Raw genomic sequence first — 15063 nt, 5'->3', positions numbered from 1 at the left:
ATCCCTCTTTCTACCCATGTCGTTGGTACCAATGTGAACCACGACCTCTGACTGTTCGCCCTCCCCCTTCAGAATGCCCTGCAGCCGTTCAGTGACATTCTTGACCTTGGCACCAGGGAGGCAACATACCATCCTGGAGTCACGTCTGCAGCCGCAGAAACACCTGTCTGCAGCCCTCACTATTGAGTCTCCTACCACTATTGCCCTTCCACTCTTACTCCCCCCCCCCCTTGTGCAGCTGAGCCACCCACAGTGCCGTGAACTTGGCTCTGGCTGCACTCCCCAGAGGAACCGTCACTTTCACCGTTTTCCAACACAGAAAAACGGTTGTTGAGTGAGATGCATTCTGGGGCTTTCCTGACTACCAGCCTGTCCCCCTTCTGACTGGTGGTCACCCATTCCCTCTCTGACTGCTCGCTCTTAAGCTGTGGGGTGACCACGTCTAAAAACGTGCTATCCATGTAACTCTCAGCCTCGTGGATACACCGCACTGCCTCCAGCTGACGCTCGAGCTCCGAAAACTGGATCTCAAGTTGGCCAAACCGTTGGCATTTACTGCACATGTGGTCATCCTGACTGCAAGAAGCGTCTAGGAATTCCCACATGCTGCAGGCCGTGCAATGCACGGGACTGAGGTCCCCGTCATACTTTTAATTAATAAATTCCTACCTCAAATTTAAACTCTTGGATTCTCGCTCTCCCGAACTACCTTAACTATGAACTACCTTAAAAGAATTAAACTTAAAATTGAAGGAAAAAAAAGTACTCACCAATCAGCTTCCCCTGCGCCGGCGTCACTTTCTGTACTGTGACGTCACTCTCGAATTCTGCCGCCGCTCCCACTGCTGCCGCTGCTTGACATTCTAGCTACTCTCTGGGTAAAGAAGTTTCTCCTACTCGCTATTGGATTCATTAGTGACTATCTCATATTTATGACCCCTAGTTTTGGACTCCCTCACAAGTGGAAACATTTTCTTTACATCTACCCTATCAAACCCTTTCATAATCTTAAAGACCTGTATCAGTTCACTGCTCAGTCTTTTCAATTGTATAGAAATGAGCATCTTTTCTGGTACCATCCTAGTAAATCTTTTTTTGCACCTTTTCCAGTTCCTCTATATCCATTTTATAATATGGAGACCAGAACTGTACACAGTACTCTTAAGTGTTGGTCTAACCATGGTTCTATATAACTTTTAACATAACTTCTCTGCTTTTCAATTCTATCCCTCTAGAAATCATCCTCAGTGCTGTGTTTGCCTTTTTTATGGCCTTATTAACCTGTGTTGCTACTTTGTGATTTGTGTATCTGTACCCCTAGATCCCTTTGCACCTCTACCCCATTTAGACTCTTTTATTTTTTCAAGGAGTATGTGACCTCCTTATTCTTTCTATCAAAATGCACCACCTCACACTTATCTATTGTGGGCCATAATTTGCGGCCCCTACGGGTGTGTCAGGGCCATGCAAGTTCTGGGTTTAGGCATATGCAAAAACCTGGAAATTGCGATCTATCAAGAATTTTCGTGACAGATCATCCATATCCCTGGGAAAAGGGCATCCGCGGGCGGAGAGTTGGGTTATTTGCCCAACTTCTGCCCAGCGAATGCCTGTGAAATTCTTACACCTGGTAAAAACAGGTGTAAGGCTTGCTTTTACCAGCGTAAGAGTTTAAATAAACATAAAAATAAATTTTTATCAATCATTTATACATTAAAAAACCTGTACAATAAGGTAAGTTTATTTTTAAATTAAAAGTTTAAATTAAAAAATAATGCCACATGATATTTATATTACCACGTCTTGTAATTAAAATCAATGATAATAGAACTTGCTCTCGCAAAAAAATTGTGGCAAGCACTTCATCAGTTTCCCAGGTATTTTTCAAAAATAAATTTTTGTTTTAAATATTTAATTAAATGGCATTTTAATTAATTTTAAATATGTAATGGGTTTTTGATTTATTTGATGTGTAGATGTATTTTGGGGGGTATTCCCATTCATGCTTACGGGGTTTCCGTACATACAGAATCCCCATAAGCATGAATGGTAATCCCCCTTCTGTCATTAGTTGGGCCGGCCCACGTATCCATGGGGTGCTTGTGAACCACATGCGCCCCTGAGATACGTGGGCCTCTACCCGTGGGTACCCAGGTATCTCCATACCTCCCACACCACCAGGTACGCGGGCATTTTATTTGCGAATTGGAGGCATTTTCCCCACTGGAAGCCTCCGACTACAAATTCAGGGCCATTGAAATTCATTTGCCAATTACACATCCATTCTGCAGGTTTATTAATGTCTTGTAATTTCTTGCAGTCTCCCTCGGTGTTGACTATACCTCTCAACTTGGTGTCACCCGCAAATTTTGAAATTGTATTTCTGATTCCCGAGCCCACATCATTGATGTAACTAGGGAACAACGTTGGCCCCAGCACCAATCCTTGTGGAACACCACTTCCCACCTTTTGCCAGTCTGAGTAGATACCTTTAACCCCTACTCTCTGTTTTGTAGCAGCTTGTTATCCATTCTGCTACTTGACCCCTGACTCCACATGCTCTGACCTTAGTCATAAGTCTGCCATGCAGTACCTTATTGAAAGCCTTTTGAAAATCCAAATATATTACATCTACTACATTACCCTTGTCTACTCTTTCTGTTACTTCTTCAAAGAATTCAGTAAGGTTGGTCAAGCATGACCTCTTTTGAAATCCGTGCTGACTATTCTTTACTATATTTTCAGTTTCTAGATATTTTTCTATTACATCTTGGAATAAAGATTCAGTTATCTTTCCTACCACCGACATTAAGCTAACTGGTCTATAGTTCCCTGGACTTGTTCTATCGCACTTTTTAAATATAGGAATAACATTAGCTGTCTGCCAGTCCTCTGGTACTATTCCCTTTTTTAATGAATATGTAATGGGGCCTCTGCTATCTCTTTCCTCGCTTTTAATACGCGTGGATGTAATCCATCTCTCCGTTTGGTTAGTTTATCAATTATCTCCCTCCTTTCAATCATAAATGTCTATATATCTTTTTTGATCTCTTCTAATTCCATTACTAGCAGCTCGTTCAGATGCTACCTGTAATCAATGTTCCCTTTAAGCTGCGTGGCCGCACAGCGCTCTGGAACTCCCACGCAGCCGGCTCACCGGCTTTTAAACAGCAAAAACCATGCATGCATGGTATTTTGAATGAGCTGCACAAAATTAAAGGGAACATTGCCTGTAATTTTACTCTGCTTCGCAGGGTGAGTTGCAAAAAAAAGTTCTGTGTAGTAGTCTCAGGAAAAGTTAGGATTCCCAGTGTCTTTATAGAAGTCTAAGCACAGAAGAAGCCCATTGTGCCTGTGCCAGCACCAGACCCACATTGTACTCTTATCCCATTTGCTGGCTTGATTCCTCTATGCTTTAATGTTTCGCCTCTTCAGATGCCTGTCTAATTCCCTCTTAAATGGTGTGAATGACTGCTTCAAAAACAACTTGTGACAATATGTTTCAAGCTCTGATGACCTAACTCTGAACTACCAGTTGAAATACTCTTTTACTATTTACCCCGTAAGCCGTTCAAAACTTAAACATTTTCTACTAGATCCTTCTCTTTGCTAGCGCACACAGCACTAGTTTTCAAGTCTCTCATCGTGACTTTATCCTGTCATCTTTACATTCTAGTAAATCTACATTGTGTCTTCTCCATTGGCTCTAACATGTCTTCTATAATGGAGTGTCAAGAATTGCACACAATAGTACGGTACGGCCCAGTTAGTGTCTGTACAGCTTCATCATCACCTTATTGCTTTGTATTCAGTGCCTCTCTGTATAATACTTAGAATCTCACTTTCCCTTTTTATGACTTTTGCCACCTGCAGTCTGCTTTTAATAATCTGTGCATCAGCAAAAGGGAATTGGATATATACTTGAAACGGAAAGATTTGTAGGGCTATGGGAAAGGGCAGCGAAGTGGGACTAATTTGATAGCTCTTTCAAAGAGCTGGAACATGCACGATGGGCCACATGGCCTTCTCCTGTGCTGTATGATTCTATGACCCGTGTATCTGCAACCCCTAGATCTCTCTGTTCCTCCATTCTACTGAGAATTTTATGTTTACCGTCAAGGGTATATTTCCAATCTCTGTTATTTGCTCCAAAAGGTACAACTTCGCAGTTATCCACTTTAAACTGTGTTTGCTACATATTTGCCCAATCCCTGTTCTGTGCACATCCTCCTGCAGTCTTCCCCACAGTTTGCCGTGTTTGTCCCTCCATGCCCATGTCCAAATTATTTACGTACAAGGAGAACAAGAGAAAGTCTGTGCTTTTGGTTTCTGGATTGAGTATTCAGACAATGGTTCAGTTCCTTGGGCTTGCTTCACCTTATTAAATTCTGTTTTCCATATGCAGTGAAGGCTGGGAGCAGAATGGACTTTATGAATTCTTCCGAGCCAAAATGCGAGCACGGAGGAAAAAGGGGCAAGACAAGAGGAGCAGGTAAGTGTTTGGAGAGAGAAATGGGACTGGAAATTGGATTAAAACCTATTAGAAATTGCAAAATCCAAACCTGTTTAATATTTCATGATTTATTTTTTTTGATGATCTCATTGTGCCAGCTACTAATGATGTCAGTCCTTTGGCTATTTAATGGGTAGGAACATAGGAACAGGAGTAGGCCATTCAGGCCCTCAAGCCGTTCAATCAAATCATGGTTGATCTGCACCTCAAATCCATTTACCCGCCTTTGCTCCATATCCCTTGATACCCTTACCTAACAAAAATCTATTGATCTCAGTCTTGAAAGCTCCAGTTGACCCCCAGCATCCTCAGCCTTTTGGGGAAGATAATTCCAGATTTCTACTACCCTTTGGAAAAGTGCATCCTGATTTCCCTTCTAAATGGTCTAGCTCTAAATTTAAGATTATGCCTCCTTGTTCTCGATCCCCCCTACCAGAGGAAATATTTTCCCTGTATCTACCTTATTGAATCCCTTTATCTTTGTAAAAGTCTCAATTACATCATCCTTCAATTTTCTAAACTCAAGGGAATACATACAGTACCAGGTTTATGCAAACTGTCCTCATAACTTAACCCTTTATGCCCTGCTGTCATTCTGATAAATCTGCGCTCTACACTCTCTTTCCTAAGGGTCGGTGACCAAAACTGAATGCAGTACCTCAGATATGGGGTCTGACCAAGGCACTCTACAACTAAAGGATAACTTCCTCCCCTTTGTATTCCAGGCGCCCTTGAAATAAAGCCCAATGTTCCATTGGGTTTTTTGATTGTCCACCTGCTCAGCCACTCTGTCCCTGATGCTAGATTCCTGTAACTTCCCCACAACTGATGTTACACTGATGGATCTGTAGTTACCTGGTTTCTCTCTCCCTCCCTTCTTAAGTAATGGAATTACATTTACAATTTTCCAATCCAAATGCACAATTCCTGAATCTGGAAAACATTTGGAAAATTCTGACTAATGCATCTGCAATTTATTATCATAAAGGAATTCTCCCTTTCAATACTCAGATGTTCCAAACAATGAGATTCACTTTCTGAACAATAGCCAGTTACTTTACTGGGGGGAAACTGAAAGTGCAGAGTCTCTGTGCCTAGGTACAAAGGAAGTGAATTGCTGCCAGTAGAGAGAACCATTTAACCTGGGGGTCAACCGTGTTGTCGTCCAGAGATTGTACGATCTGTCACTGCAGGTTTTCAGGCTTCAGTAACTAGTCAGACTATTTACTTGGATAATGCCAACAACACTTACTACTGGGCGGGTGATGGGGGCGGTGTGAGTGTGAGTTACCATCGAAGGGAAAGGACACTGATCTAATTCTCACAGCACTCACAGAAACCCCACAGTGCAGATAGAGGCCATTTCGGCCCATTGAGCCTGCACCGACACCTATCCCACCCGATCCCCGTAACCCCTACACCAACACATATCCCACCCTATCCCCATAACCCCACGTATTTAATCCCCCTAACACTAAGGGTCAATTTATCATAGTCAATCAACCTAACCCGCACATCTTTGGACTGTGGGAGGAAACCGGAGCACCCGGAGGAAACCCACGCAAACACGGGGAGAATGTGCAAACTCCACACAGACAGTCGCCCGAGGCCGGATTCGAACCCAGGTCCCTGGCGCTGTGAGGCAACAGTGCTAACCACTATGCCACCGTGCTGCCCATTCCTTACAATACTTGATCTACCAAATGATTTCTGCTGACCTTTGCGCTTGTCTGCAAAATCCTTGAAGTATCTGAAATTTTGGTTCTAAAGAAATAAGTTCTGGTTGTGGGAGCAGAGAAAAGTTTGTGTTAGAAACAATATAACCGATATAGTACTCTGATTTTTCCCAACCATCCTTGTAACAGGGGTCCGAGCACAGCTGCATCTGGAACTCTGAAGCCAGGAGCCCGTTCGGAATCCCATGAGGCCAGTAGTGGAGCCAAAGTGGAGAAACGGTTAGTGCAGTATGTCCTGGTGCCTTCTCTGTGGTTTGTAAGTTTGGGCAAGAGATTTAGGACAGAGGGTTGAGAGGCTGTGGAATGCACTACCTGAGTTAACGATTGAAGCCGAGACCATGTCAACATTTAAGAATAGATTAGGCAAGTGGTTGAAAGAAAGTGGACTAAAGAGATGAGGGAAAAGGGCAGGCATATGCGATTATGGCCACTGCTTGTGTGGTGGTTAAACACCAATATGGGCTGGTTTTGGTGTTGAAATTCTATGATGATAGGGTACAGTATCTGTTAAATTAACTAGCAACATCTGGTGCCCCAACCTCCATGCTGTTCCAGTATTTTTTTTATTTTTCCATAATTTTTCTCACCTCTGTTCCATGTAAGCCTGTGCAGTGTTTTCAGCAGGCTATTCAGCCACAGTGTACTTCATACCAAGCCTAATACTGCCCTCAGCCAATGTCTATGCACACACTTCAAACGGATCAGCAGAAAGCAATCGGGAGCGAGGAGCCCTGGCTGTTTCCCGTCTCCATAACCTGTGTGCTGAAGCCAGTTATAATGTCCTTGCCTCTGGTCAGCCTGAAATCAGCCGACTCCACGCAGACTGGAGATGGAGCCGGGAATCTTCCTGGTCTGTATGGCTCGGCCTTTTAACTACCTCAACCAGTGAATAAATTGGTGAATTCTCCAGATTCGGGGCATCTTTGATCACTTCTATGATTAGAATGCCCGCTGTCCATTGGACACTTGGATGGAATACCAGGTGCCGCTAATGTGCCTATTTTGGGACATTTTCCCATCAACATAAAATCTACAGTTTCTCAAATAAAGTGCATGTACGTGTACTAAGGAACCTCCATGTATACACTTCTGGTGGATGTCTTTTAAGAACTCTGCCTTTGAGGGACCCCTGGAGTAAGAAAGATTTTGGCCAGGAATGTATCATGCATACATAAGTATATGTGTTGTTAGAATCCCCACTGGCAGAGGCCAGCTCTCTGTGTTGAGCTCCAGAGTCACCTGTCTTGGATTCGGTATGCCTCAGTAAAGTGAGTGTTGTTCCATTTGGGCAACTCGATGGAGTACTGTGCAGAACTGGAGAGTTGTGTCTCACTGCAGAAGTTTATTCTCAGCATGTGGGTGACACTGGCAAGGCCACCTTTATTGCTTATCCCTAGTTGCCCTGAGAAGGTGGTGGTGGCCTTCTCCTTGAACCACTGGAGTCCTTGCGGTGGGGCCCTGACAGTGCTATTAGTTTAGGGAATTCCAAGATATTGGCCCAGCGACGATGAAAGAACGATGATGTATGTCTGAGTCAGGATGGTGTGTGACTTGGTGATGGTGTTCCCAATACAAAAATGTCTGACATGCATAGATTGAATTGCAAGGCACCCACGTTTGTGGTAGTGTTGATTGCAGTCTGACTGTCCCACTGTCTTGCTGGGGGGGATTGCAGATGGGAGATTTGTGTGGAGAAAATTCAGATTCCTACAGAACAAAAATGAAGATGTATTTTAATCCAGACAGTGACTCGGGTCATTTTTCCACAGTGGGCGATCAAAATCCCGCAGTCGGTCTCGGAGCAGGCGTTCATCCTCCGGCTCGAGCTCAAGGTCTTCGCGGTCCTCCGGCTCTTATTCCAGATCGCGGTCACAGTCACAGTCTCGATCTCATTCACGTTCTCGTTCATATTCTGCTTCGCGTTCCAGGTAAGAGCAAAGAAGTTACTTTCTAACCTGCCTGCCTGCTCACTGTTCTGGTACCTTTTGAAGTGTTAGGGCCCTGTTACTAGTGTGTGATGAAAAACTCTACACGTAACAACATAAGAGAGAATTTGCATCTTGGCACATTCTCAGGATGTCCCAAAGCCCTCCACAACCAATGGGTTACTTTAGAAATGCAGGCAAACGTGGCAGGCCTCAACCGGTGGGGGGCGATGCAAATACCTGAGCTGAGGGATGTAAATGAGGCCCAGCAGGCTGCTCATGGCAAGGCATTGCTCGTGGAAGACATTGGTAAGTCTGTGATTTCCCCCCCCGCCCGCCCCCCCCCCAACCTATTGTTTTTTTTAAATGTCTTTGTCATGTTCCAAATTGTATTTTAAGGGGCCGGCACTGCGGGGAGCTGTATATCAAATGTTTTCTTGCTGCAATGTGATTGGGTAGAAATATTTCAGGAGAATGTAATTGGGGCAAAATGTTTTGTGTAATTATGAATGACAAAAGCAGAAAATGACCAACTGGAAAGGCGAAAAGCACAGAGTAAGCACTTAACCAGACAAGAATATTCTGCTATAAAAACAGAAAATGCTGGAAATACTCAGCGGGTCAGGCAGCATCTGTGAAGAGAGAAACAGAGTTAACGTTTCAGGTCGATGACCTTACATCAGAACTGGAAAAAAGCAGGAAATGGAACAGATTTTTAAGCAAGTGTAGGGGCTGGGAAAGAATATTCTGCTGCATGACAGACAAGAGGAATGTGGTTATATAGGCGCTATTGTTCCAGGGACAGGATACAAACTCTTCATTGTGTCATTTCCCATGTATCTCGTGTTTTTTTTTACCATTTTTCCTTTTACTGATTTTTTTTTTTTTCTTTTGCCACTTTTCAATTCCAACTTTTAAAGTGTATTACACACTTAAAATACTTTAAAATTATAACAGCAAGAGGATATGATCAGGCCCTCTCTTCACCAAGGCCAGTATTTCCACGTCAGGCCATACACGTTCTTTGAATTTCAACCGTTCGACTAACTTTAAGATTCTCCAGATCTACACCTAATTGAAGACCACCAATGTTACTTGACAATACTAACCAAACCCATCTCAAAGATTTAAGTGCCAAATATTGTTTGATTGTGAAATGAGAAGTGATTTGTACTGCTCCATTCATACGGTGCATAGGATACACCTACAATTCAACTCGCATTTGGCTTTGTGTTTTGTAAAGAAGTAGGATTTTCTGTGGTTTTTCACAACAACGCCCATCCGTCATGGATTCAAACCCAATGTATTCGCCTTTTGTGCGACCCAGAAGCGCAGGAGTCTTCAGTGGTTCAATGTTTGTGCCTCAGTATTTTCTCCTCTCTAATTGACTATTTTCTTGTTTTAAACATAGAAACATAGAAGATAGGAGCAGGAGTAGGCCATTCAGCCCCTCGAGCCTGCTCCGCCATTCAATGCGATCATGGCTGATCATCCAAATTCAGTACCCGGTCCCTGCCTTCTCCCCATACCCCTTGATCCCTTTAGCCTTAAGAAATATATCCAACTCCTTCTTGAATATATTTAATGAATTGGCCTCCACTGCCTTCTGTGATAGAGAATTCCACAGGTTCACCACTCTCTGGGTGAAGAAATTCCTCCTCATTTCTGTCCGAAATGGCTTACCCCTTATCCTTAGACTGTGACCCCTGGTTCTGGAGTCCCCGACCATCGGGAACATCCTTCCTGCATCTAGTCTGTCCGGTCCTGTCAGAATTTTATAAGTTTCAATGAGATCCCCTCTCATTCTTCTAAACTCCAGCGAGTATAAGCCCAATCGACCCAATCTCTCCTCGTATGTCATTCCTACCATCCCAGGTATCAGCCTGGTGAATCTTCGCTGAACTCCTTCCATGGCAAGAACATCCTTCCTCAGATAAGGCGACCAACACTGCACACAATACTCAAGATGTGGTCTCACCAAGGCCCTGTACAACTGCAGCAAGACATCCTTGTTCCTGTACTCGAACCCTCTCGCTACGAAGGCCAACATACCATTTGCCTTCTTAACCGCCTGCTGCACCTGCATGCTTACCTTCAGCGACTGGTGCACAAGGACACGCAGGTCTCGTTGCACTTCTCCTTCTCCCAATCTATTGCCATTCAGATAATAATCTGCCTTCCTGTTTTTGCCACCAAAGTGGATAAACTCACATTTATCCAAGTTATATTGCATCTGCCATGCTTCTGCCCAATCACCCAACCTGTCCAAATCATCCTGGAGTTTCTCGGCATCCTCCTCACAGCACACACGCCCACCCAGCTTTGTGTCGTCTGCAAACTTGGAGATATTACATCGAGTTCCCTTGTCTAGATCATTAATATATATTGTGAATAGCTGGGGTCCAAGGACCGATCCCTGCGGTACCCCACTAGTCACTGCCTGCCACTCGGAAAAAGACCCGTTTATTCCAACTCTTTGCTTTCTGTCTGCCAACCAGTTCTCTATCCAAGTCAATACCTTGCCCCCAATCCCATGTGCCTTAACTTTACACGCTAATCACTTATGCGGGACCTTATCGAAAGCCTTCTGAAAGTCCAAATACACCACATCCACTGGTTCTCCCTTATCTATTTTACCAGTTACATCCTCAAAAAATTCCAGTAGATTAGCCAAGCTCGATTTACCTTTTGTAAATCCATGTTGACTTTGTCCGATCCTGTCACTGTTTTCCAAGTGCTCTGCTATTACATTTTTTTATAATGGACTCTAGCATTTTACCCACTACTGATGTCAGGCTCACCGGTCTGTAATTCCCTGTTTTCTCTCTACCACCTTTTTTGAATAGTGGGGTAACATTAGCTACCCTCCAATCCATGGGTACTGTTCCAGATTCCATCGAATGTTGGAAGATGATCAGCAATGCATCTACTATTTCTAGGGCCACTTCCTTAAGTACCCTAGGATGTAGATTATCAGGCCCTGGGGATTTATCGGCCTTCAATCCTGTCAATTTCCCTAACACCATTTCCCTACAAATACTGATTTCTTTCAGTTCCTCCCTTTCATCAGACCCTATGTTCCCCGACATCTCTGGGAGGTTATTTGTGTCCTCCTTTGTGAAGACAGAACCAAAATATGTATTTAATTGGTCTGCCATTTCTTTGTTCCCCATTATAAATTCCCTTGATTCTGACTGCAAGGGACCTACGTTTGACTTCACCAATCTTTTTCTCTTCACATATCTATAAAAGCTTTTACAGTCAGTTTTTATGTTCCCTGAAAGCTTACTCTCATATTCTATTTTCCCATTTTTAATTAATCCCTTTGTCCTCCTTTGTTGAATCTTAAACTGCTCCCAATCCTCAAGTTTACTGCTTTTTCTGGCCAATTTATATGTCCTCTCCTTGGATCTTATGCTATCCCTAATTTTCCTTGTTAGCCACGGTTGAGTCACCTTTTTTGTTTTATTTTTATGCCAAACTGGGATGAACAAATTCTGTAGTTCATCCATGCGGTCTTTGAATGTTTGCCATTGCCTATCCACCGTCAACCCTTTGAGTGACATTCCCCAATCAATCCTACCCAACTCGCGCCTCAGACCATCGTAGTTTCCTTTATTTAAATTCAGGACCCTAGTCTCTGAGTCAACTACTTCATTCAGATTCAGATTAGATTTATTTGCCATATGTAACAAGTACAATGGAATGCTTGTTCCCCGTAGGGACGCGTCAGCTATACATACAGCGCCGCGTTCAAAGTCAATACAATGGCTTCCCGTGGCAGTGGGAGCACGATGTCCCTCAGCCGCTCCGTCCTCCTCTTCACCGCGGCCTCCTCCTCACTGTTGCCGGCTCCACGTGTGGTGGCCTGCTTCTCCCGCTCTGGCCACCATGCCCGGCTCCCATCCGGACTGCGAGTTACCCGAAATGGAGCTGCCGGCTGACGTGCTGCAGAGTGTCGTGAGTCTACTGCTGCTGCTCGTTGCGCTGCGCTCCTCTGCCCGACTCGCCGAACACATCATCGGGATGTGAATGCTCCAATGCGGCCTCCTCTTCACCGTCGCCGGCTCCATGCTCCATCTTAATGAAGAATTCTATCATATTATGATCGCTCCGACCCAAGGGGCCTCGTACAACAATTGTAGTTCACCAATTATCCTGCACTAAACCTTTCTCCCAAGTTACATTCTACCCGATCACATTGCATAGCTGCCTTCACCAGCCTGCACCTCCTTGAGGTGACTGGGGACCTGCTGGCTCACAACACAAAGCGGAACATGTTTCTCTGAGGCGAAACTACCCTTGCACTGGGCTGACAGATTTGAGAGTCAGGCAACTCTGGGACTAGAACTCATAGCTACCAGGATATGATACAGGCGTTTTAACTCAGATGTTGCTGCACGCCACCATGAATTGTGTTGAAATTTAAAAACATAGAGAGTCCTGTGTAAAATCTTCCTAATATTATCTTTTCAGTCGCAGCGGGTCAGGGTCATCTCGCAGTCGGTCGAGGTCAAGGTCTCGCTCACGGTCGCGATCCTTTTCACCAGGAAAGAGGCGGGTATCGAGGTCGCGTAGCCAAACTCCACCGTAAGTGCATGGAAATGGCGCGTGTTGTCTATTACAAGATGTGCAGTAGAGGATAAACGATGGAGGACAGTACAATATGCAGAGTAGTCCATGGGTGATTGATAGCGAGTGAGTTACGAAGGCCTTGTTGATGGGGTTTAAATCCGTATTCCAATGTTCCCCACTCTGCGCGCGTGCTTTGTGTAATACAGAAACCAGAGGTGCAAAGTACAATGATAAACTTTTCCACCTCACTCATACCCTGTGATGTCACAAGTTTGAGCCACGGCTTTAGCTTCTCAAGAAAGTAAACCGGTTGTGTGTTAAAATATTGATGATGGTCTATTTGGGAGGGTGTTAATGAAGTGAGTGGGGAGTTGGGTAGCTCACTGCACCCCAGCAGAAGGGATGCTGCATTCTGTTTTAAAATAACAAACAAACTTGCATTAATAAAGCGCCTTTCATGGCCTTATGACAAAGCACGTCACAGGCAATGAAGTATTTTTGAAGTGTAGTCACTGTTGTAATGTAGGAAACTGGCCTGGCACCAGATTGTTGCTTCTGTTTACTGTACAGAAAGGGCTGGTGTGTACGTCCTCTCCCTTCAAAGACTCCATCCTGCACCAAAGTGGGGTAGGAGCTCTTGCATCTTCAGAAATGTTCGGAATCTAAGCTGTAATGAGAGAGGTGGGTAACATGGAAGCTGGAGGAGTTTTCAGTGTTTGCCCCAGGATTATCTTGCCTTGTAGCAGATTCTCTTTACCTTGATAATGTAAAGGGACTTTCTGATTTTATGTCAGGATTGTATTAAAATGTTAATCCAAGCTGGCTGTGATACTGGGTGATGGACCCTCAGACGTTGAGGAATATGAGGAAGTTGTGCCTGATTTGTTCAAGAGGGAGATTTTAGAAGTTGGTGAGATTTGGAGGAGAAGCCAGAATTAGTGGTATGTACCTTACAAACCCCCTTGGAGCAGTTTGAAAAAGGAGACATTGGGACCAGGACCAGTATTAAGATGGACAGCAGCTCTCCCCAGCCTCTTACAAACCCATTTACCAACTTTCCAAAAAAAGCAACCAACCAGCTTGTGTTAGAGGAGGTATATGGAGATGCTCCCCAGAATGGTGTTAGAGGAAGGATAGGGTGATGATGATGGAGGGAAGCTCTTGGTCTATAATTTGATTGAAGCGTTTTTGTGGTGATCAGGCTCTTCTGAAAGGAGTTTCAGGATTACTGAGATGCTTTCTGGAGAATGATGGCATTGTACCCAGAGAGAGAGAGACAAAATCATTTTGTCGGTCTTCAGTCTGCCTCCAGATCTCCAGGGGACGAGAGGAAAAGGAGGGAGGGGAAGAGAGAGATACACTGAGAAAGCAAGCGTATGAGTCTAGAAGGAAAAACTCAAACTGTACATAGATTGAGAAACTTACAGAATCAAGAGAACACAGAGAATGAGGGAGTTGCAGAGGAAGAGAGAAAGGAAAAAAAGGCTGGCAACAAAAATGATGGTGTAAGTGTGTGACCCATATAGAGGGAGACAGAGTGAAAGGCAAACAGCCATAGAATGGGAGACAAGCAGAGAGACAGTTACAGGAAGAAGCATATTTTCCTTTTGTCTCAGTAGTGCTTGGGAGATCAAGCAGTGTTTGTAAAAGAAATGAATCCTGCCCAATTTCAGAGCTGAGTGAGGGATTGAGACTTTCACGCACCACTCTCTGTGCCTGAAACGTTGGGGTCCCACTGCTGAGGTGTATGTAACGGGATGAGTGACAACATTGGGCTTTAGCTAACTCCTTAGTGGAGCCATCAGACTGAAGGCTGACTCCTGCTGTGACCTTTGTGGCATCAAGGATGATGAGAGTGTTGAGCTTCACTGCCAATCATAATGTGTTAAAGATGGCCGACTGTCGACTCTCCCTGCAGGTCTTTGTGGACCAAGTCATGCCCCTCTTGCCCCTAAGGGGGCTCGTGCCCTGTGGCCCTATCGTGCCCTGGGAGCTGATTTTGTTTTGGTACAACTGCTTCTCAAGCCCTGTGTTCTCCCAAGCTTTTTTTTTATTCCTTCTCGCCCATGACTATATCAGTCATCATCCACACATTCTCAAAGAAAACTCCTCTCTAATGTTCCCATACTTCCGAGATGAAGCTTCAAATTTTTCCCTTTATTCAATTCCCTAATGCCAAGTCTGACAAAGAGTGAAGCACTGCCTTTCAATGTTACTCTGCAGGTGCAAAATGCTGTTTTGTTCATTAATGACCTTTAATTGGTTACTTGGATTTTTACTCACTTTTTGCTAGTGGTCACTACTCTTTGTTTGG

At 44.2% G+C, this 15063-nt stretch overlaps 1 protein-coding gene across 1 annotated transcript in view; it reads left to right on the top strand.

Annotated features, from left to right (window-relative positions):
• Positions 1 to 15063, top strand: part of cherp (calcium homeostasis endoplasmic reticulum protein) — a 91147-nt gene that overhangs the window by 72645 nt on the left and 3439 nt on the right. The window contains exons 9-12 of the mRNA XM_086004263.1: positions 4406 to 4492; positions 6379 to 6468; positions 8019 to 8177; positions 12651 to 12764. Coding sequence (XP_085860389.1) covers positions 4406 to 4492; positions 6379 to 6468; positions 8019 to 8177; positions 12651 to 12764 — 450 coding nt within the window. The remainder of the gene's footprint in view (positions 1 to 4405; positions 4493 to 6378; positions 6469 to 8018; positions 8178 to 12650; positions 12765 to 15063) is intronic.

This window comes from Somniosus microcephalus, chromosome 13 (genome assembly GCF_052327205.1).
Source record: "Somniosus microcephalus isolate GS21.2 chromosome 13, FLI_Smic_1.0, whole genome shotgun sequence".
Lineage (NCBI taxonomy): Eukaryota > Metazoa > Chordata > Chondrichthyes > Squaliformes > Somniosidae > Somniosus > Somniosus microcephalus.
This window is presented reverse-complemented; position numbering and strand designations above follow the sequence as displayed.